This window comes from Etheostoma spectabile, chromosome 10 (genome assembly GCF_008692095.1).
Source record: "Etheostoma spectabile isolate EspeVRDwgs_2016 chromosome 10, UIUC_Espe_1.0, whole genome shotgun sequence".
NCBI lineage: Eukaryota > Metazoa > Chordata > Actinopteri > Perciformes > Percidae > Etheostoma > Etheostoma spectabile.
The window spans coordinates 3,671,455-3,694,004 of NC_045742.1; the positions used below are offsets into that span (position 1 = coordinate 3,671,455).

Sequence of the window (22,550 nt, forward strand, 5' to 3'; positions counted from 1 at the left end):
AGAAGTCCCACGCCTCTGGAGCAACTAGGGGTTAAGTGCCTTGCTCAGGGACACGTTGGTTGATGTATCACAGAGTTTTTTAAAACCAGATCTCCCACACAAAAGTTATGTCATTTCCATTGCGCCCTCACCACTCCCAAGTAAAGGTTAAATTAAGTTGTTCTTTCAACAGCAACTGCCCTTCCAGGGCTAAACTTAAAATAGACAAATTTAAATGTGTATTTAAAGGTGTGAAGGGTCGGTGTCACATACTCATAGTTACTGCTATGTTGTTAAAATGATGGTTATATAGAACCTAAAAAACTGATTCAAACCTAAAATCGAAGCACAGGCTATTGTGTAATAACACAATATAACTGAGTACTTCTTTGTATCTGGGCCACAAAGAAGAACGATGGTCTGTGCCTTGAAAAAGCTGCAGGTATGCGAGCAGTTTCATTGAAAGTAAAAAGTCTGTTTCAGGACAGACTGATCCCGAACAACACATCGATTCCTCCAAACTACCTCAAGAGGAAAACGCAGAGCTCTTTGGAAAATTTGCATCAGATGTACTCATCCTTTCCATAATGAGAATATTGACACCAAAATCCACCATGTGTCCCCTGTTAGCTTTGTAATGCTAATAGTTTAGCATGTCTAGTTGCACAAACAAGCAGTAAAGGTATTTTTAAACTCACAGAAACCATTTACGTTACTACCAGTGAGTACTTCGTACTGCAATTGCAAAAACAACACGTTTTTAGTATTTTTAAACTAGTTCAGTCCTTTAAATACTGTAATCACAAAACTCCTAGAGATACCAGGACGACTTATAAAGTAGAGCTGTACCAAATACCAGTTTTTGAGCTTCGAAGCTTCAGTGCTTTTTAACAGCGATTCTTCAAAGCTTCCGTGGCGGCAGCAGCGACTGAGGAAAGTATAATTTCCGACTACACTTGAAGGCAGCTTTACGTCACGGAAAAAGAGAAGACGACGCGAGAGATGAAGAGCCTGGTTTGTGGTTGCAGGACAAAGTGACTTGTTGGGTAACACTTGAAGTTTTCTACATAAGCGTGATATGAACGAATATTTGAATATTCGGATCCAGTCCTATTGTAAAGTAAAGTTTTATATATTATATAGCTTAACACAGAGACACGTTCAGTACTGGAGCCAATGCTCTGCTCAGGAAGACATGCTTGGCTTTGATGTCCTAATTCTTGGTAATTAAAATGTAGAGTTTAAGACTTCATTGAGACAATAATCAATCTTTGCGTGACCAGAAGGTCAGCAGTGGCTACATCAGAGAGCGAAAATATTCACTTCACAGCAACATGTTCAAAAGTTCTGATGTGTGTGTGCTACAAAAAACTCTCACGTCTCAGAGAAACTGGGGCTCGTGAGCGTGATTCCTTGGATTTCCTTTCCTTTTGTCCTAGAGACTCCTGATAAACTGCAGCGAGAGTTCGTAGGTCAGGAACATGGTGGCGCTCATCGGGAAGCCTCGGATGGCGTTGACCGACACCCCACGAAAGAAAACCTGCACACAAGAACGGACAGTTTTAATTGTGTTATCTGGGACGCCGGACCGTCATCGACTGTCCAGGAATTAGCCCAATACATGCATTACATCAGCAGTCCCTGGGAAAGCAAAGTCACAAAGCAGTTATGGAAATGACTAAATATTAATAGCTACACCGCACACAATTAAAAGAACTTTTTCCATTTTAAACATTGCTTCAGACAAGACATGATTGGTTTATGGACACATGATGGGTTACTGTATATTTTTGGTGTGATTTAAAGCTAGAGAGAGTATACAACTGATAGTGCTGGGTATTGTGTTCCAAAATGTTAGTTTTTCAGAATAAGTAAAAAAAGAATGAGCCACGGCCCTATGGTTATCATCTTAACAAATATGAATACAGTATCAAATGCCTTTCCCAAATTAATTTAGGTTAATTTAGGTTTAGCGGCTTTTTGTCACATAAAGCAAACATCTCCTCAGTATCTGCTAGCTGCCTGTCCACAGAACACAATGTAAAAAAACGCAATCTCTGTAGACAGCCCAGGCTCCACAAACCACAACAAAAACAAACTGTGCCAACCCGCACCACGAACCATAACAAACAGAGTTCCAGGATTTGGTTGAGTGATGAACGAGCATTGTGGACTAGCCTACGTGCTAACGCTGCTGCGGTGATGGCTCAACCAACTCCTTGGTTGGTTGTCAGAGTGAGGGTACCCCGAGCAGTTGGGGGTTCGGTGCCTTGCTCAAGAGCACCGAGGCAGTGCCCAGGAGGTGAACTGGCACCTCTCCAGCTACCAGTCCACCACCAAGCTTACTGGTCTGTATGTGGACTTAAACCAGCAACCCTCCAGTTCCCAACCCAACTACCTACTGACTGAGCTACTGCCACCCCAAGAACAAGAGACGCTTTTCTGATTCTGATTTTTCTGATGCTGCCTTTTTTAATAACTGTTCATTTCTTACACTGCACGGTAACTTTTATTCATGTACTTCATACCTTATCTTGTAAAGTGCAGTGTAAACCTTTGATGTAAATGTACACCTAAAATCTAAAATAAAGGAAAAGACGTAAATCACACTGCAGCCAGTATATTACTGTAAATTCAAATAATACGGTAAGAAAGGGTCTATTTACAGTAAAATACCTTAAATTTAAAAACGTATGCTTACTGTAAATAAACAGTAGATTGACAGTAGTAGAGCAGTGACACCAGATTTGTTTCCCAAACCACGAAAACACTGTTACATGTTTTTTGTCCTGTAATAACCCGAGTCATTGATCTGGGACCATCAGGTCTAGTCCACTGAGCTCAAACACCAATGACCTTCTGTTATTGACCCCAGAACTGTTTTCCAAGGTTATTGGAGCGTTTCCAAGTTGGAAGTCTGGGAAGTTTGTCTACTTTTTGCAACCTTTGACATTATGAACATCACAAACCCTGACACCTGGACGCTGTGTGCTGGACAAGATGTTGGTTTTAGGCCAAGAAGGACAAAAAAAACCTTTAAAAACTGTGTTTATTTTGTCTGTATGTCATTAAAATGTCAACTATTTTTTTTTAAATGTTTTTTTGAAGAATGACCCAATCTTTCTTTTCTACTATATATATTTTAAAAACTTGACTTGGGATGTAACGGTGCATTGTAAATCGGTTAGAAATCACTATAAATGATTAAAGATAACAACCAGTTGAAATTAAAAATGAACAACGCTGCAATTTTTTAACGGCCTAGGGCTTAAACGTCTTTAGATTTTACATGTGTGAGATGACCCGGTTTATACGCAACACAATTCTAACTGGCCCCTTTAGATGGGAGGCGGTCTAGTTTTGTGGGGGGGGGGGGGAGAAATGGTGGCAATTTCACCTTTCACAGTTTTTACTTTACGCCACCGAGCCTATATGACACACAGAATCCCATAAAAACCCATTTTCATCATATGGGACCTTTAAGTTATTTTGATGAGGGATTTGTTTTAAAAACTTTTAGTAAGATTTTTAATATTATTTCAGTGTCACTTTTGATAAGAGGACAAGGTCGTTTATTATACAGGCCGTTTGTCCGCAGCTCATTCTGTTGAAAGAAAATCCTGTGATGAAATAAAAATGAAATAAAGAAATCTGACTATCAATTATCCTCTCATCAGTCACACGTGAGTTGTTGGTAGTGCACGTGTAGATGCGATGCTGCAACGTGATCTTTGCACTGAGAGGGGCTCGTCTGGACGCCAGGCTTTCATTCGCTGACAGAATCACGCGGTCCGGGGCACTTTCAGGGGACTCAAGTTCTGAGAAAACACAGCTGGTCTCTCATCGGGGTCCCACGGTTTCCTAAAGCTTCACCTCCAAACCATGAAACCATCTGTTGGATTTACAGCAATTAGTACAGTCAGCCAGGCTGGGGTGATTGAGGGGTTGGATCTAAAACCAAAAAGTACTTTTTTAAAAACTACAATTCACCTTTGTTGTATTTCTATGAGAATTTTTTTGTACAAAATCCTTTTGGGATGACGCCCGCAAGCAAAAAAAAAAAAAATAGATAAAAAAGACAGTATAAAGACAACAAAATAACAGTTATAATGATAATAACAACAACAATAAGAACATTCGTCAAATGAAGACAGAAAAGACCATAAATTATTTATCAAAAGAGTCAGTGTTGAGTCCAGTGTTAAAGTGATAAATTGCATCGCTGTGTTTGTAATGAACATTTCCAGGATTGTATTATGTGTCTGTTGTAAACCCCACTGGGCTCTCACCTGAGCGCCCTCCGTCTTGTAGCTGTGGACGATGCAGTGTAAGACGCCCCTGTACTTCCTCTGGAGCTGAGCGTCCGCCTGCATTCGGCTCTTCACCACATCGGCCGGAGTCGCCGTGACCCAGGAAATGGACCCTGAAGTAGAGAAGAAGAACAAGCCTGTGAACAAGGGACTGTGGGGTTCCTTTCAGAAAAACCTCCTTCAGCCATAATGCATCAATCAAAGGCAGTGCATTGTGGGACACACTTCCTCCAACTATAAGGGGGCGTCCCACTTTGGCCTCCTTTAAGAGCCAGGTAAAGCTGCGGCTTAGAGCTCACCAAACGTGTAACCACCGCAAACTTGTGTTTCCATTTTTTCCTGTTTTTTCTTTATTTTTATATATTCTTGTTTTTATATACTAAATGTTACTATCCTACGTCTTTTTTACTGTAACTCCAACCTGCCTATTGGACTGCAGATGGAAATTAGCCAATTTTTTAGATTTTTAGAAATTACGTGTATTGTTGTGCTTGTTCATCAATGTGCATTGTCCTGAATTAAATAAATAAATAAATAAACAAACAAACAAACAAACAAACAAATAGAAGCTCCTGCTTGTCAGCATGTGAAATGGAGGCACAAAACCGGGCATAGGGCTGGGTATCGTTAAAAAAATTCTGATACAGGTACAGATACCACATAACAGTATCATCTAAACCAAAGTTTTATTTTTAAATTTTAAAGTGTTATTATTTAAAAGTCTCCAGATATGTACGAATAAGAAAACAGAGTGAGTGAAACAGGATGGGATAATGGACAACAACTTAGAGTTTAGGCAACACAAAAATGGCCAAAAGGAGAAAAAAAAAGGTTTTGCATACACATGTGATCTAATAAGACATGCATCAAATAATTAGGCAAAACCCATTTATCACATACTTTATCACGTTACATGTGACCAGCTCATGTTTCATGGTCTAAGAAACCAATTCTCCACCTTTAACCCTCATGTTGTCCTCGGGTCAAATTGACCCGTTTTCCTATATCAGTGTTCTTTTGTCTTTCCAAAAAGTTTCCATATATCATAAATTTGGGTTTCTTTAAAATAAATTGTCCAAACAAGTAACGTGGATGGTTCCCGTAAATAATCAGTTCACTACTTTCATTCAATTTGGGTGTTTTTTTTAATCAATTTTATAGCATTTGGAGAAAAAAATAATTGGACTTGAACTTTAATTGAATTGAACTTTAAAAAAAAAGAGAGAACAATGTCAATAAAAGTGACTAAAATGTGAAAAAATGTTGAAAAAAATAAATGTCGACAAAAAAAGTGACAAATATAAAAAAAAACTGTTTAAAAATTTGGGGAAAAAAAAACACGAAAATTTCAAAAGGCTCAGAAAAAGTCGACAAACGTTGAAAAAGTACGTCACTGTTCTAGAGGTCTAGGGACCCTCTAGGGGGTCCTGAGAGTTACTGCGGGGGGGGGGGGGGGTTAAATTATAGTTAAATGTGTTGAATAAATGAATCCAAAATATTAGCAAAAATAAATCAGCCAATTTGTGAAAAAAAACCCATTGATGACGTTTAACATTAAAAACATGATTTACAAAAAGAATGCCAGCAATTATTTTAATAGCATATGCAAAAAAAGGTATTCCCAACATGTTATTGTAGGCCCAGTTTAATACGCAACTTTATTTTTATACAATTTCGGAGACGTTTTGAGATCGATCCCCACTTCTGAACAAAATTCAGATGTTGAGCATGTCGAACACTTCATTTCCTGGATTCTGGTGAATTTTTCTGCAACAATTTGTGACTTTTCTGCATCAAGTTACGGTGCAAAAAAGAATGAAATTATTAAAGGTTTTCGGGGTGGTTGCACTGGCCAGTTTTGAATATATTGGGGGGTGGGGGGGGTTGTAACCCTCCCATCCCCCTGTAAATTACGCCTATGCCATCTAATAAAACCAGAGACAAAAAGATGATGTAGATGATGCGTATTCTGAGCGAATAAGTCTCCCTGACTTCTAAGAAAATTAATGAGATGTGTAGAGATGTGTACTTGCCAAAGAGCGTTGTGTGGAATCAGTCATGTTATTTTGGGGAATTAAAAAGAACATTGATATAGGAAAACGGGCAACATGAGGACACAGACAGGACGCAGGACAGGACGCCCCCCCCCCAACCAGTCTGTCGCTAGCGATGATGACGATTCTCTCCAACCAATCAGCAGCCTGCAGGTTTTCACGTCGCCTTTTGGTATCGCCTCAGCTCGCTTGGAACCTCAACGGAGGTTGTACTAAAAAAAAGTACCTTTAGGAGGTACCAGCGACTTTTTTTGTAATGGAAACCCAAAAAGGCGAGTAGAGTCAAGGCCAGTTGAGGAGGTACCATGGGGTGGAAAAACGCCATCATTCAGACTCAGTGGTGAGTGAAACTGAAGCAGAGGGACGTACACAGAGCTGCAGCACTTTTAAATTCATTTACATTATCGGTTATCAGGTAAATGAAACGTGAACACAGATAATCTGCCAAAAAAACTGGCCGATAATCGGTCTTTCCCTACTGGAAATGTTAAAAAGCTGCACGTGTCTGCGCTGTGTTGACATTTACCTGCTAGTCCTCCAGCCAGCCAGATGGAACCCGGGTGGAGGCTCGACGAGGCGTCTGGCTTCAGCAGGTCACACATGATGGTGTAAGGGATGAAGTAGAGCATGTATCCAGGAACGTCCCTCAGCATCATGGCCCCGGCCCCCCTGTACAGGCCCTGCAGGCCCTCGGTCTGCAGGATGCTGCTGATGCAGTGGATCGGGCCTCGGTAGAGCCTCTGGCCGGGGACGCCGATGGAGCGCATCGGGATGTTGGTGCCATTCGACATGTTGCCGGCAAGTTGCAAATTCTCTGCAGAACGGGAATTTAATGTGGTTAGACGGCCACGCTGTTGTCGAGCGGGATACGTCGTTACCTGCTACTGTTGTTGTAGGAAGTAAGTTCCCTGATAGAATTCTGCCTGTGTGATTGTTGAAATCAGTAGAAAATGGTAAATCTTTAAAGCACTGTTCTGATCTGGAGATAAGATAAATAGAGAGATATGATATGATAGATATATGATATGATAGATGCATACATTGTTTGCTATGTTGGTATTATATATTGTATGTTTTGTTATTATTATATATTCATTTTATCTCATGAATCTTTTATAAACGCAAAAAAAAATCAATTTTTACCTGCTTTTTGAGATGCTTTTGAGATGCGCTCAACATGTTACCGTGCCGACAACGGACCAATGACAGTGGGTTTAAATACACCAGGTGACATGGAACCGCCCCCAGGTGCAGGGAATGTAATTGTGAAACTCAGAATGATTGGAGACTGATCGATGTGACTCTAGAAGGGAGGCATGTCTTTCAGTCTTTCCACTGACAGCTGCAGTGTAACATTTGTCTTTGTCATATCATTTTCCTCATGCGGTTTCATTAAACCTTTTGTTAATGCACAGTAGATATTCGTTATATATAGCGACGCAGTTTATAATCTCTCCGCTGTTTTTTGTTGGAGTCTGATATGATGCCCGATGACTGGAGGATGCCATGGTGACCGGAGGATGCAAGTTAAGTTTACCGCAGTAGCCTAAGCCCACAGCCCAGGCCACTATCACTACTTACCCACAATAACTTCATGCATATGGCTACATCTGCTGGCGTAAGGAATGAGGAAATACTTAATAAAACGTTACCGGCTATGGGGGAGCCGTGCACCTTCTGCAGAGCATCGGTGTCAACGCAACATTGTCCGACGCCCAAAGTAAGCCCACCGAGGACCTTGTTGCAAAAACATCGACATGGCTCGCAGGGATGGCAAAATATTCCCCTGTCTCGGGACTGTTGGTTGCGGCCATTTGAAGCTTGATTTTTTTTGTGTGTGAAGTGACCTTGGGTGTCATGAAAGGCGCTTTAAATAAAATGCATTATTTATCTTGGACATAATTGGCTTTTCCTGACATTTTTGGAAAAAAGTTCCTCTGGTCTGCAGTTAAAATGGCTAACTTAATATCTCTACCTTATTGTGCTGTAGAATATCATGCACCAAGTTTCATATCAGGTTACATTCAACAATTCAGGCACAATCACAGAAGAGCTAAAATTCTGGCAGTATCCTAAAAATAGTCATTAAATGACCAGGCCAAAGTGTGTTTCAGGAAGTGAATGAAACACATGTGAGTCATCACATGAGGGCAGGTGTGAGGGGTGCGAGATTAACCAGTAACCATAAACGTATAAAAAGCTATGAATGTTTTACGTGCCAATATTTTCTTGTAATTAACCTGATCTGACCTTGGTTTTATTGTTTTACTGTCGATCATAAAGTTACAGCCACGACAACACAACTCAAACTATAATCCTCTATTATTAGCTACTGTAGAAGCTACGAAACACTACCTGCTGCATAATAATTGTTCCAATTTGAAGTGAAATTATTCCGGTTTCCTTTATGTCATCCACTGCTGCACCTGTATTGACTGTCAATGTTTAACCCTTGTGTTGTCCTCGGGTCAAACTGACCCGTTTCTAAGTGTTTTGTATCAGAAATATGGGTTTCTTTCAACCAAATTGCCCAAAAATAACATGGATGATTCCATACAACGTTCTTCAGGTTAAATTAATGATTACTTTCATTGAATTTTTTGGGTGTTTTATTAAATCTTAGAGCATTTGAATAATTTTTTTGAATGGTTTACAAACAGTATCCGGACTAAACTTTGACATCTACCCATCTGAGATCCACTCAACATCCTCTGATCTTAACTATTAGTCAAAATAATTCATAATTTCTGCCTTTTTAACTAAAAACACGTGTATAATTTGATATAAATGAGGTTTGTTGACCATGAATTCCAAGAATAAGTGTAAAACCTGTTATTAAATCAGCTCAAGTTTTTTTTTTAAAGCGCCAACAGCTGGAAAAAGTGACAAATAAATCAGATTTTTTTTTAATTTTCAATTCTGACCTGGAAGGACAAGATCATGGTTAATGGGAAGACAACACAATGTTTAAAGTGAAAGAAAGAGACCGAAAACGTCTTTGTCAATTACACTTCAACAAGCCTTTAAATTCCGTTCAGTGCTTGCACTTAACCCTTGTTGTCTTCCGTTGAGAATCAACACTTTCTTACATTTTTGTGCCATTTTTCAACATTTTTGACACTTTTTTCCGATGTGTCACTTTTTTGACTTTTTCAACGCTAAATTATTAACTTTAGTTTTACAGTTATTTTTGGAATTTATGGTCAATAAACCTCATTTATAGGAAATTATACCTGATGTTTGAGTTAGAAAAGCAGAAATTTGGAATTATTTTGACTAAAATTAAAGGAATGGATGTTGATGATAATCACAGACTGGAATATGTCAACTTTTACTCAATACTATTTCAAAAACACTTCAATTTGTTTTCAAATGCTCGAAAATTGAATAAGACGCCCCAAAATGAATGAAAGTAGAGATTTGTACTTGGCAAAGAGCGTTGGGTGGAATCAATCATGTTATTTTTGGTAGTTATAAAGAACATTGATATAGGAAAATGGGTCAATTTGACCTGAGGACAAAATGAAGGTTAAATTACATGTCAACTTGGCTCCTCACCTCCATTCAGCATTTACAGTTTAAACACCTTTCAGCACTTAAAATTTAGCAACCACTTCAACATCTTTTAGTACTAGTTCAACTGCCACTGCCGTAACTGTCCATGTTCAGACACTGTTCGCCGTTTTTTGGTCTTTTCGCAGTGCTTTTCCTGGGAAATTGCCCCAAAGTGCAAACAGAAGTAATTTGCACACATCTAAGAATCAAAGTGTGAATTTTCATTAACTGTATGTACATGGAAATTTACAACGCACGTGCTATTAGTATAAGGAAGAGACTTTGATGAGGCTCAGGATGCTCAGGTGGTAGTTTTACTTTACATTTAAAGTGGAAATTAAGGCGATTTTTACAGCACAAGTAAGAGCTTTTTTTTGCCGGCTCTTGTAAATAGTTAAAACGTTATTCTGTTAGTAAGGTAGGAATTGGGCCGGCCTCTGGCTCACCCAGTGGGAGCGTTTGCCCCATGTGGGCTGAGTCCTGCAGGGGGCCCGGGTTTGGGTCCGACCTGCGGCCCTTTGCTGCGTGTGGTCCCCCATCTCTCTCCCCTTTTCCTGTCTATCCACTGTGACTTATACAGGGAAAAGCCCTAAAACACAATCTTAAAAAAAAAAAAGAAGAAGAAAGGTAGGAATGGGCGCCGGGTTAGCTCAGTTGGTAGAGCGGGTGCCCAAATATATAGAGGTTTGCTCCTCAACGCAGCGTGTCTGGGGTTGACTCCGACCTGCGGCCCTTTGCTGCATGTCATTTCCCCCCCCCCCCCCCCTTTCATGTCTTCTGCTGTCCTATCAAAATAAAAACTGAAAATGCCCCAAAACGTATCTGTTACTGTTGAACATACAAATTCAACTCCAACTTAAAGGCCTCCTAGTGCTTCCTTACAATTAACAATTCATCTCCTTTCAGCACTTCAAAATTAACAACCACCTTAACTTAATGTACCGAAATATCCCATTTAACTCAACAGATCCATTCCAGTTTCTGAAGCTCTAGTTATGTTGCTACTGGCTTGTTGGAGGGGGGGGGGGGGGGGGGGGGGTGGTTCAGGCCTCTGTGGCTTAGTTAAGATAGCATAGTAAGTACATGTGGTTACAGCACGCTAACTTGCAAATGTAAGTCATTACTGGTCATTACAGTACCGAGTTATTGATCAGATTGTTAACTAAATAACCAATCAATACATTCCATTCAGATTTATGTATTGGTTAATGTAAGTTGACAAAACGGTTGTAGCATGAGCTACCATCACTGCTTCCTGCTGGCCAGGGGTCCAAACGGCCAAACAGGAAGTGAGTGCTTCCAATGGACTGTACCAGTTTCAGTAGCGTACAGATGGGGGTTTCTTTGTTTCAGGGACTTGTTATGTTCCCTAAACTACTTACAGTGGTTCTCGTAGGTTTATGAACCCATGCTAAAGTTGATTACAAAGAGGAATAAAAAAATCATCTTTTTCCTATTTTTGTTTTTTAAATTAAGGCATTAAGATCAATTTTCAAAAGATGAGTGTTTTTTTTTTTTAAATTCACTTTTAGCATGGGTTCTAATGAGCACCACTGTATTTTGCCAATATTTCTATATATTGGGGCTATCAGAATAATGATATTGATATATAATTATATATATTCGTTGGTGTTTTCGCACATTATTTTGTTTTAATTGAATTGACTTTGGTTTGTCTGTTGTAGGTTCTTCCTATTTCAAAAGAAGGGTGGGGGGGGGGGGGGATAGGTTTCCAGACCGGCTGGAAAAACAAGAAGGGAAGAGAAAAGAAAAAAAAGAAATTGCCAGATAATTTTGGATTATTGTCACCATATCTGTATCTAAAATGAAAAGCTGGCGCAGATAATAAATAACACTCAGAGAGCTTAAAGACAAAACTTGCTTAAAGCGCCAATATTCGGCTCATTTTTTAAGGATCATAATTGTATTTTGAGGTTGTACCAGAATAAGTTTACATGGTTTTATATTCAAAAAACACCATATCTTTGTTTTACTGCACAGTGCTGCAGATCCTGTTTTCACCCTGTGTTTGGATCTCTGTTTTAGCTCCAGAGTGAGACATCTCACTTCTATATGTTGGGAGTCATATGTCACATTCATTGTGTCATAGTCACATGGAAGTAGTTCTTTTGGAGATTATGGTGAACTAGTGGGTGTTGTAGCAGTGTTTTGCCATGGAGAAAGAGCTAGCATGCTAGCGCTAGCATGTGCTACGGTTAGCCCACCCGGAGACTGAAGACAGAGGACATTCAGAAACTGGATCTCACTCAAAACAGCATGGGTAGTTTTTTTTTTTACCAAGTTTGTATGCGTGTGGAAGCACCAGAGACACAAACTAACACCCCAAATCCCAGAAAAAGTCATTTTTTCCTCATTATATGGGCACTTTAGGAAGTCCAATGTTGGACTACAATCATTAGATCGGAGAAAAGTCATTTAGTTCATTTTGATGCTACACGGCTTGAAGGCTTAGCCTTTTAATGATAGAGAAAACCCAGCCAGGGAGCTACTAGCTTGGACCGACGACGAGGTGGAACTGTTACTGGAAGGTTTGTAAGCTACCTAACCGATAAGAGTGACGGGCGTGCATCGTAGTTCACAAAAGTCTACGTTCGTGTCCATCCAGACTACAAAGCAGCCCCGGAGTTTTCAAACCAAAAAAGGGTCAGCAGTGTTTCCAAATCTGTCCGTATTAGGGGCTAAGAAGTGTGTGTAGACGCCAAGTGTGAATGTAAGGTTTTTAAACCAAAATGTAGAAGGGGAGATGTAGCCTGTGTCATCTCTTCATGCTTTATTTTTGCCTGTGTCTTCTCATAGAAGGCGTATTTTTTTGATTAATTATTTGGACAGATTTAAACCATGTGTAGCGGGTTGGTCCCAACCCGCTACACATGGTTTAAATCTGTTTTTAAATTTAAATGGAAGACACAGGCATTTCCATGTTGAAAAGACTATTGTCTATATGTAAGTATGTGCCAGAAAACCAGGGGAAAAGTACATTTAAAAAAAAAAACGGTCTCCTATTATTTTCAGCTGTAAAAGGAAGGGGAGAATACATTCTTCCTTCTGGTTCCTGAAGGAGGAAAACAAAAATCCCACGAAAACTGTCCTTATTTACCTGCTAGAACCATCTGCGTCTGCATTTGCAGTCTGATCTTGACCAGATCCACCGGGGCTCCCAGGCCCACTGACACAAGACCAGTAAGCATGCTGGCCACAGTCAGGTCTGCCATGCTGCAGGAACGCCGCCCGTCACCGTAGCGATACTTGCTTATGAGTCTCTGTATGTTACTGAAGGTGCCAAACACCACTGAGTTGTAGACGGTGATGCTGGCCAGCGGGAAAGACATGCCCTTAAAGAAACCCATGACCTGAGAAACACAAAGGCAGGGATTACTGACAGTGTTTCCTTAAGGATTTGTTTTGTACCATTGGGGGCAGATCTGTCCGAACATCTCCAATTTGTATTATATTACTGTGAGTGAGGGCTAGAATTGTATTATTAGTATTTCAAACTTCACTTTAGCTGATTCTGGTTTCCAACTTCACCCCAGGTGTGTCTGTTAAAACACGGACGGAGACAACTTCTCTCTTTTGATGCTTAATTAAGATCAAGCAACATTACAAACATGGGCGTGGGTAGCTTTAGTATTTGTTGTGTGTGTGTGTGTGTGTGTGTGTGTGTGTGTGGTTCTGCAAAGAAATAACTAACATTGTAAAGGCTATCATACACAATGCATGCAAAAACATCGGAATTACATACAGCAAATAATAACAATAAACCCACTATTAATTCCATTATATTAATGCAGTGTAGCCTAACTGTAGCATGTAAATAATGCACCTAAAATACAAACGTGAACATTCAACAATCGCCTTTATATCGAGTCAACAGCCACCTGCACTTTAGCAGGTGAAGAACACAAACAACTTATATTTGCAAGAACTACAGACACAAGAACAACAGGCTTAAATGAACTGACAACACGAGTTATACGACTTAAAGTTCTCAAAGATGCACACACGCAATCTCAAGCCGCTGTCAACCTCTGGACAGCGGCACTCTCTTTTGTCTGTCTCTCCCTTTTCCGCAGAGTGGCCGCGCTATTCTCCAACATGCACTCTAATAATCACTGTTGATAAACGGCCTTTTCCTTATTTCTGATACCGTGGCGGCAGAAATTTCGCCGTGTCGAGCCACCACAATCCACATAGAGAAAACACTGCTGACAGATTAAAAAAAGAGACTTATCCTTCAACCTACAGTGCCAATTTTGAATCCAAAAGTACACTCAGATTATATTGGCCTGTGCATAGAATGAAAACTGTGGGTGAAGTTGCTGCCAAATATTTCTTTTATGGAAACCGTTCCCTCTTAGCAGGGGGAGGTCACACAGCTGTCCACTGCCTGAGTAAATCAGCCAACCACTGAGAAAAGCAGGCCTGTAATTTCTGCCAGGGAGGGAAGGCTGACACATGGTTCTCCATCTCCATCAAAAGTGTTTAAAATGAGCCATCCAACCACAAGGATGCATAGTACATTGTATTTCTCACTGACTCCCAGAATCAGCCATGTTGCACAATTGTGTATACTGGAAATGTGTTGCTGCAATAATTCCGATGTACAAATGACTAGACTTTGGTGATCTTTCATTGATCATCTTTTTAAAGCTGCAAAAGAAAGGACTTCATGAGCTGGTTGAACTCACTGAACTCGAGATAAAATGACGGCTTTCAGCAATCCTGCTGAGGTCAGCCAAACCAGGCTCATGTTACTTTGCTCTGGCAGATACATCTGCCCCCCCCCCTCATATTCAGACAGACTTCCAGCCAAAGAGAACCTGGACCGGCCAATCACAACTGCTTATCTCATGTGACCCGGATTTATGACAATGACTGACAGAGGAGTGTCACGCTAACCAGAATTAACCATGGATGTATTATAAGAATAGATAAAGATACAGTGTTGGAGTCAGAGCCCCGTTCCTTCCTATTAGAGCTACTCAGTGGCACTGAGCCAAAAATTACCCAAATGATTGACACTACTTCCACACTGTGTGGTCCATACAGCAGGCCCACTAGAGACCTCCGGCTACTTCTGGTTTGGCGCTTTGCTAACTTGAATGATTTAATCGTGTGTCTCTTCCCGACTTCCAATTTGCTTCTAAGCCCGGAGCACTTCCTGGGGTCCTGAACTAACGATACACCAAACCCAGGGTTTGGTTGGGGTTCTCAGTAAACGTAATACTACTTTTTTTCTGCCACATGGCATTGTTTCATCATTGATTACATCCCACTTTGCAACAGTTATACAACAGAGACCTTATTTATGGATATTGATTGATTTCAATGCTGATCAATCCAACACCAAAGATTCATTTGTACCTTAAAATAATGTGTCCAAAAGTTGTTTTAGTGGTTCATTAACTCATTGGAATGAGACATGAGAATAATAATGGTAATGGACAATTCTGCTCCCAACCTGTAGTGGGAACAGAGAGGAAAAGTGCTTTGGTACCTACTGTTAAGGTGCTGGTTGACAAGTAGCTAATGCTAATGTAATTCTTGGAGGGAAACATAAGATTACGACCATGTTCAACACACTCAGTTATTTTTCCTTTTCCAATTGTCCTCTTTCTTTTTCTTTGTATTCTAGCTCTGGTGGATTTCTGAGGACTATGGTTACCTGGTCCTCAGATCTCAGCAGGGTAAATCCAGACAGCTAGCTAGACTATCTGTCCAATCTGAGGACTATGGTTACCTGGTCCTCAGGTCTCTGCAGGGTAAATCCAGACAGCTAGCTAGACTATCTGTCCAATCTGAGGACTATGGTTACCTGGTCCTCAGATCTCTGCAGGGTGAATCCAGAAAGCTAGCTAGACTATCTGTCCAATCTGAGGACTACGGTTACCTGGTCCTCCGATCTCTGCAGGGTAAATCCAGAAAGCTAGCTAGACTATCTGTCCAATCTGAGGACTACGGTTACCTGGTCCTCAGATCTCTGCAGGGTAAATCCAGAAAGCTAGCTAGACTATCTGTCCTATCTGAATTTTCTGTTGCACGACTAAAACAACTTTTTAAAGTACACGTTCGGCCAAAACAAATGACTTTCCGAGGCTATTTTGCAGCGACACCGTGGCTCCGTACGGCGCTTAGCGCCACCGGAGACAATTGTAATTGGTTTAAAGAAATGCCAATAAACCAGAGCACATTTTTCCCAGAATGCTGTGTGGACTAGCCAGATCCTCCTCCGCAGCGCTGTGGAGGAAGGTTTAGCAATGTGAGGCTGGTGTGGCAGTAGCCTTCCGTGCCGAACCCCTAAACTGCTCCAAACACCAGGTACTGTTATGATGCGGAAGGAAGACCCAAAAGCGGCGTAGGTTAGAAGGCTTCAAAAGGCTTTATTTAAACAAAAACTAAGTCTACAAGTACTACAAAAAGTCCACAAGTACAACAAAAAGTCCCAAAAATCCAAAAATAGTCCAGGGGCAAAAAAAAGGAAAGGCAAAAAACAGCGAATGGGAAAACTGCACAAAGAAAACTCACGGGGAAGATCGGAAACATCGACCGAAACACGCAGACAGGACAAAAGGATCTGACAAGAGACAACAGAAGCACAGACATTAAATACACAAGGCAACGAGGTAACGAGGTAACGAGGTAACGAGGGCAGGTTACAAGAGGGCAGGGAAGCAGGTGGAAAACATCAGGTAATCACAAGAGCGGGAAGACACAGGAAGTAGAACTAAAGACAGGACGAGACAAAAAACAGACTTCAAAATAAAACAGGAAACAGAACATACATACAGACACTCAGGGGTACACAAGACAGGACCAACAACACAAGACCGGGGAGAAAAGATACGAACACAAGACAGGATAAAAAAATATATATGTAAAAAAGAGGAAAAGAATCCAAAGAAAAAAGCCCAAACCACCACGGGTACTGTACCATGGTTGGTCCTGCGCTAGCTCCTGAATTGCATGTGTGTGCTGTGTGTATGAGGAGGGGTTTGTGAAAGATTTGAATGGCCAATTTCAACTTGTGGATTGTGTGTTTACCGTTTCCTTCCTGTAGATAGTGAGAATGCAGTGTAGCGTGTTCTTGTAGCCTTTCCCCGCCTGGAGCCGCGTCTGGAGGAGAGAAACCAATCAGTTTCATAACAACATAGAATAGAAAGCTAAGCTAAGCTCCAGCACCCTTCATTTTTAGCTTGCCTATGTTCAAGTGCTGCAACTAACAACTATTTTCAATGTCGATCAATCTTCCGATTACTTTCTCATTTAATCGATTAGTTGTGTGGTCTATAAATTGTCAGAAATCGTCTTGTTTTGTCCACAATTCAAAGATATTCAGTTTACTGTTATGGAGGATTGACAAAACCATAAAATATTCACATTTAAGAAGCTGGAATCAGAGATTTTTTGTTTTACTGTTATAAATGACTCAAACCCTTGAGACACATTCTCATGTCTCAGCATATTTTGTTGTTTGTAAACTTGAAATAGAAACATTTGGTCACAAAAATAAATAACTCAAACCGGTTATCAAAATCCGTTCATATTTGCCGCTCTACTCTGTCCCCTTAGCATTCCCCAGACAACAAGTATTTTCTTGTAGATTACTTTATTGCTCTCTCTCAAAAGATCCTGAAACCTATCCTGAGGTTTGCTGTCCAGACTTCCACGATAAATATCTACTCTTGTCCTGGATAGTAAAATGTAATGAAGATGTTGTCAATAATATAATACTGCACCAAACTACGAAATGGAGCAAAACCAACTATATGTCATGTTCTATATGGATCTGTGTCCTTTTTAATTTAAAAAGAAATATACAAAACGTCACTGGAAACGGAGTTTTCCTACATCAATGTTCTTTTAAGTTCCCCAAAATAACATGATTGATTCCACACCAGAAGCCAACGCTCTTTGGCAAGTACAAATCTCTACTTTCATTCATTTTGGAGCGTCTTATTCAATTTATAGCATTTGGAGAATATATAAAGTGTTTTTGAAAAAAAAAGGACACAAACTAATAAAATATTCCCTTTAATTTTATCTTTTAATTTTTTTTGTTTCACCCGGGTTATTAAATTCTTAAAAGGTTTATTGACAAAATTCAAAATAACGAAAAAAACAAAATAAATTTGCATTTACAAAAAAAAACCCAAAATTTAAAAAAAGGGACAAAAATAAAAGTTTTTCAGTGTTTGGGATAATAAGGTCCCAAAAAAACCCCCCAATGGTAAGTTTGACAAAAAAAAAGGGGGAAACGGAAAAAAAACCAGAAAAAAAAATCAAAATGCAAAAAAAAAAATAAAAAGTTAAAACTTTTGGAAGGGTAAACAGTTTTTGGGGATTTATCCCCACGTGCCCGGGGGGGCCCCCCACCCCTTTTCTCGGGGCCCCAAAAGAAAAGCCCCAAAAAAGAAAAGGAAAAAAAAAGCTACGAAAAAATAATTTTTTTTTTAACTTTTGGGGAACCCCCCCATTTAAACCCCACCGGTTCATCAAACGCCGCCCGCCTGCGGGGCCCTTTGGCTGGGCCGGGGCCCGGGCTTCGTCTCCCTTTTTTTGGTTTTAGGATTTTTTTTTAACCCCACGGTTTTCAGCCCGGGGGGGTTGGGGGGGCTCTGGGGGCCCGGGGCCTTTTTTTTTTTTTTTTTTTTTTTCCCCTTTCGTAAAGGGTTTTTCCTAACCCTGTTGAAGGGCTTTTTGGGAGGGGAAAAAGAGGGGGTTTTTTTAAATTTTGGGTGTTTGCCCTTTTTGGGGGAGGATCCCCTGGTTTTTAAATTTTATTTTAAAAAAAATTAGGGAATTTAAAAAGGGGTTGGTTTGATTTTTGTTTGTGTTTTTTAGTGGGCCCCGGGGCGGAAAAAAGATAAAAAAAACCTAGGAAAAAAAGTTTTTCCCCCTTTTTTTAGGGGGGGCCCCCAAAGCAAAAACACCCCCACGGTTTTAACGGGAAGCAAATGGGGCGCGGTTTTTTTTAAAGATCCTGAAAAACAAAAAGACTAAAAAGAGCCCATGAAGTGAAAGGGGTTTTGTGCAGAGTGAGCAGGTGGCAAGTAGCAGAGAGAGAAGAGTGGCAAGGGGGCAGGTGGCGGTTGAGCAGAGGGGCAATGGGCAGGTGGCGAGGAGAAGAGTGAGCGAGTGAGCAGAGAGTGAGCAGGGGGCAGGGGGGGCAGAGGGGGGGTAAAGAGAGAGGAGCAAGTGGGCAGGGTGAGCAGAGTGGGCAGAGAGTGAGGATGGGCGGGGGGCGAGTGGGCAGAGGAGCAGAGAGGGGCAGGGGGGGGAAGTGGGCAGAGTGAGCGAGAGGAGCAGAAGGTGAGCAGAGGGGGCAAGTGAGAGAGGGAGCAGAGATGGCAGAGTGGGAAAGGGGGGCAAGGGGCAGAGTGACAGATGAGCAAGAGGGCAGAGAGGAGAAAAGTGGAGAGGGGAGAAAGGGGGCAAGTGGGGGAAGGTGGAAAGGAGTGAGCAAGGGGAAAGGGGGGGCAAGAGTGAGAGGGGGGGCAAGGGAGCAGGTGAGCAGAGTGGGCAGTGGGCAGGGGGGCAAGGGGCAAGGAGCAGAGAGGAGCAGAGAGTGGGGCGAGGGGGCGAGTGAGAGAGGGGGCAGAGGGGGCAGGGGGGCAGTTTTAGGAGAGTGAGAGAGGGGCAAAGGGCAAGGAGCGGGAGAGGAAAAGAGAGTGAGCAGGGGGGAGAGTGAGCAGAGTGAGCAGAGTGGAAGATTGAGCAGAGGGGGGAAAGAGGGGAGAGTGAGCAGGGGGCAGAGTGGGCAGAGGTGAGCAAGAGTGAGCAGAGTGAGCGAGGGGGGCAAGTGGGAGAGAGTGGCAAAAAGGAGAGAGTGGGGGCGAGGGGAAGAGAGTGAATAGAGTGGGCAGAGGAGCAGAGGAGCAGAGGGGGGCCGGATTGAGCGAGGGCAAGTGAGAGGGGGTGACATGGCGGGAGGGAGAGGTGGCAGGGTGGGAGAGGAGAAATGGGCAGGTGGGCAGATGAGAGAGTGAAAAAGGGGGGCAGTTGGCAGGGGGAGCAAAGGTGGCAGGGGCAATGGGCAGAGGACGAGGAGAGAGTGGGAGAGGAGCAGAGGTGAGCAGAGGGCAGAGGGGCAGGTGGGCAGAGGGAGCGGAGGGCAGAGAGGACAGAGGGGGAAAGGGGAGCAGAGGAGAAAGGTTTGGGCAGAGTGGGCAGAGTCCCAGAGTGAGGAAAGGGGGCAAGTGGGGCAGAGAGGGCAAGAGTAGCAGAAGGAGCAAGTAAGAGGGGCAGAGAGGAGAGAGAGGGGAGTGGGAGAGAGTGGCAGAGTGAGAGAGAGGATTGCGGGGGCTTTAAAGAAGCGGCAGACCTGAACCCAGCCTTTGAAACCAGCCTGTATTCATTCTTTTGCAGATTGTTTTCATTTGTTTTGGTGTTGAGTTTACAATATCCCCTTTTTTTTGCCGTTTTTTGTTCCCCCGGGTTTATTGTTTTAAACTTTTTGCGTCCCCCCCCCCCCAGACAAATTGGGACTAACAGTTTGGTTTGTTTTGCCTTTAGAGTTCACTCATTTAAAAGACAAAAGAGGGGAACAGGTGTGGTTCCTTTTGGTTAAAGCTTTGAGCCCTTTTAGGAAGCGATCAGAAAGGACTGTCAAACTGGGCACCACAGGCCCCCCCGGCGAGGGCCTTTTAAAACCCCTTTTAACTGCCGTGGCATGGGGTGTGTGGGTGCTGGGGGCTTTGTTTTCACCACCCCCGATACCCACGCCCCCCAGCCACAGGGTTTTGCAGATTTAAAAAACATTAAAGTAAGAAAAGATTAAAGGAAAAAAACGGTAAGCAAATATTTTATCCCACATCATTTTTATTATAGCCTAATTTCAAGCACCTTTCCCTTTTTGTTTTTTGCATCGGGTCTATTATATTTTTTTAATACATTTTTTAGTAATTCAGAAAAACCCCATATATTATTTTGTTTCGTTATCACATTTTGGTAACGCTTGGTAAAACCCCCTTTGTATTTATTTGATTTTTAGAGCTCGAAGATCAATGATAGTTTGAAAATTTGCTTACCTGATTTATTTTGACAATCGATAAATCGGTTTGAGAAAAGTTTTCTGAGGTTTTCTAGTTTTGGCCCGTCTGTGACAGTAGATAAAACTTTGAGTTTTTGGACAGAACGAGACTTTTAGGACTCATCTTGGGCTTTTGGGGAAAAACTGATTTACTCCTCCCATGTTTTTAATTTTTTAGACCAAAAACCCTTTAAACCAACTCAAGAAAATAAGGTGAGATTCGACAATGACAAGGTCATATTGCAGCAACTTACTTTTTCTTACACTAATTTTTTTTACTACCATTTGTGGCCCTAACAATGAATTTTCCCCTGGGGCCATAAAAGGGTTTTTTTTACTTTTCCCGCTGCCCTGTCTGCCCTCCCCCGCAGTGCCATTATGTTTGCGAAAAATTAAGAATTTAAACAATAACTCTTAAAATGTCACAATAAAAAAATTTGGTTGTTACTTTTTACATGCTACCTTTTAAAAATTTTAAAACCGACCCTCGAGGTTTTAATTCAACGTTCGGACAAGTTGAAAGCAATATTTTTAGGGGAAGAGAAGAAGAAAGAAAAGAAAAGAGCGAGAAAAGGCGATGTTTTGGTCAAACCCCCATGTGAGGAGTGAAGATGGGAGTTGTGCGTCAACACTTTGCAAACAATTTGCATAAAATTCTAACGAGAGACTTTTTGTAAAGTCAAACATAAAAAATTTAACTTAAAGAAGTTTGGTTTCCCGGGCACACTTCTGCTAGTGCCGTCCCCTGAACACCTGTAAAAAACATCTCACATTGCTAGCTGCCGTCCCCTGAAAACACTGAAAAAAAATCTCACTATCTGCTAGTGCCTGCCCCTGAACAAAAAAAAAAAAACATCTCACATCTGCAGCGTTGTCCCCCGACACCCTGTAAAAAAAAAATCTTTCCCCATTGCAGCCCCGTCCCCCGAAAACACTGAAAAAAAATCTCCCCTTTGCAGCGGTCCCCGAACACACGTAAAAAAAATCTCCCCCATTGCGTGCCCGTCCCCCCAAAAACCCTGTAAAAAAATCTACATCTGCTAGCTGCCTGTCCCCTGCACACTGTAAAAAAATCGCAAATCGTATGCCGCCCGAAAAAACCCCGTAAAAAACATCTCCAACTGCTAGTGCCTGTCCCCCGAACAACGTAAAAAAAACTCTACTACGTAGTGCCGTCCCCGAAAAAACTGTAAAAAAACATCTCACTATCTGCTAGATGCCTGTCCCCTGAACACACTGAAAAAAAACATCTCACTATCTGCTAGCTGCCTGTCCCTGAACACACTGAAAAGAAATGCGGTCTATAGCCAGCCCGGGGTCTACAAACGGCAACAAAACAACTGTGGAAATGCATGCGTTTGAATGGCCGGGTTCGGTTGTTCCCCACCAAAAATACACACAAAAAATCAATCAACTTATAGCCATCGATTATCTGTTCAACAGAATGTTTCTTGCAAAATGTAAAATGTGCTATTAAAGAAAAGATAGAATATAAATATTTGTGTGTAATATTCTTTTGTAGATTTTTCTTCCTTTTTCTTTTTTTGAAAGGATTGATAATCCTACTTTTGTTCTTAAATTTGCCACATAACTCGCACACAA

At 41.5% G+C, this 22,550-nt stretch overlaps 1 protein-coding gene across 1 annotated transcript; it reads right to left on the reverse strand.

Annotated features, from left to right (window-relative positions):
* Window positions 1–745: 745 nt before the first annotated feature.
* slc25a48 (solute carrier family 25 member 48) lies at window positions 746–17,073 on the reverse strand. The gene is made up of 5 exons (XM_032528461.1): window positions 16,961–17,073; window positions 13,017–13,269; window positions 6,870–7,157; window positions 4,269–4,402; window positions 746–1,519 (listed from the first exon to the last, which is right to left on the reverse strand). Exons 2-5 carry the CDS (start codon window positions 13,264–13,266, stop codon window positions 1,415–1,417), a joined length of 777 nt encoding a protein of 258 aa, XP_032384352.1. The 5' UTR covers window positions 13,267–13,269; window positions 16,961–17,073; the 3' UTR covers window positions 746–1,414.
* Window positions 17,074–22,550: the final 5,477 nt, after the last annotated feature.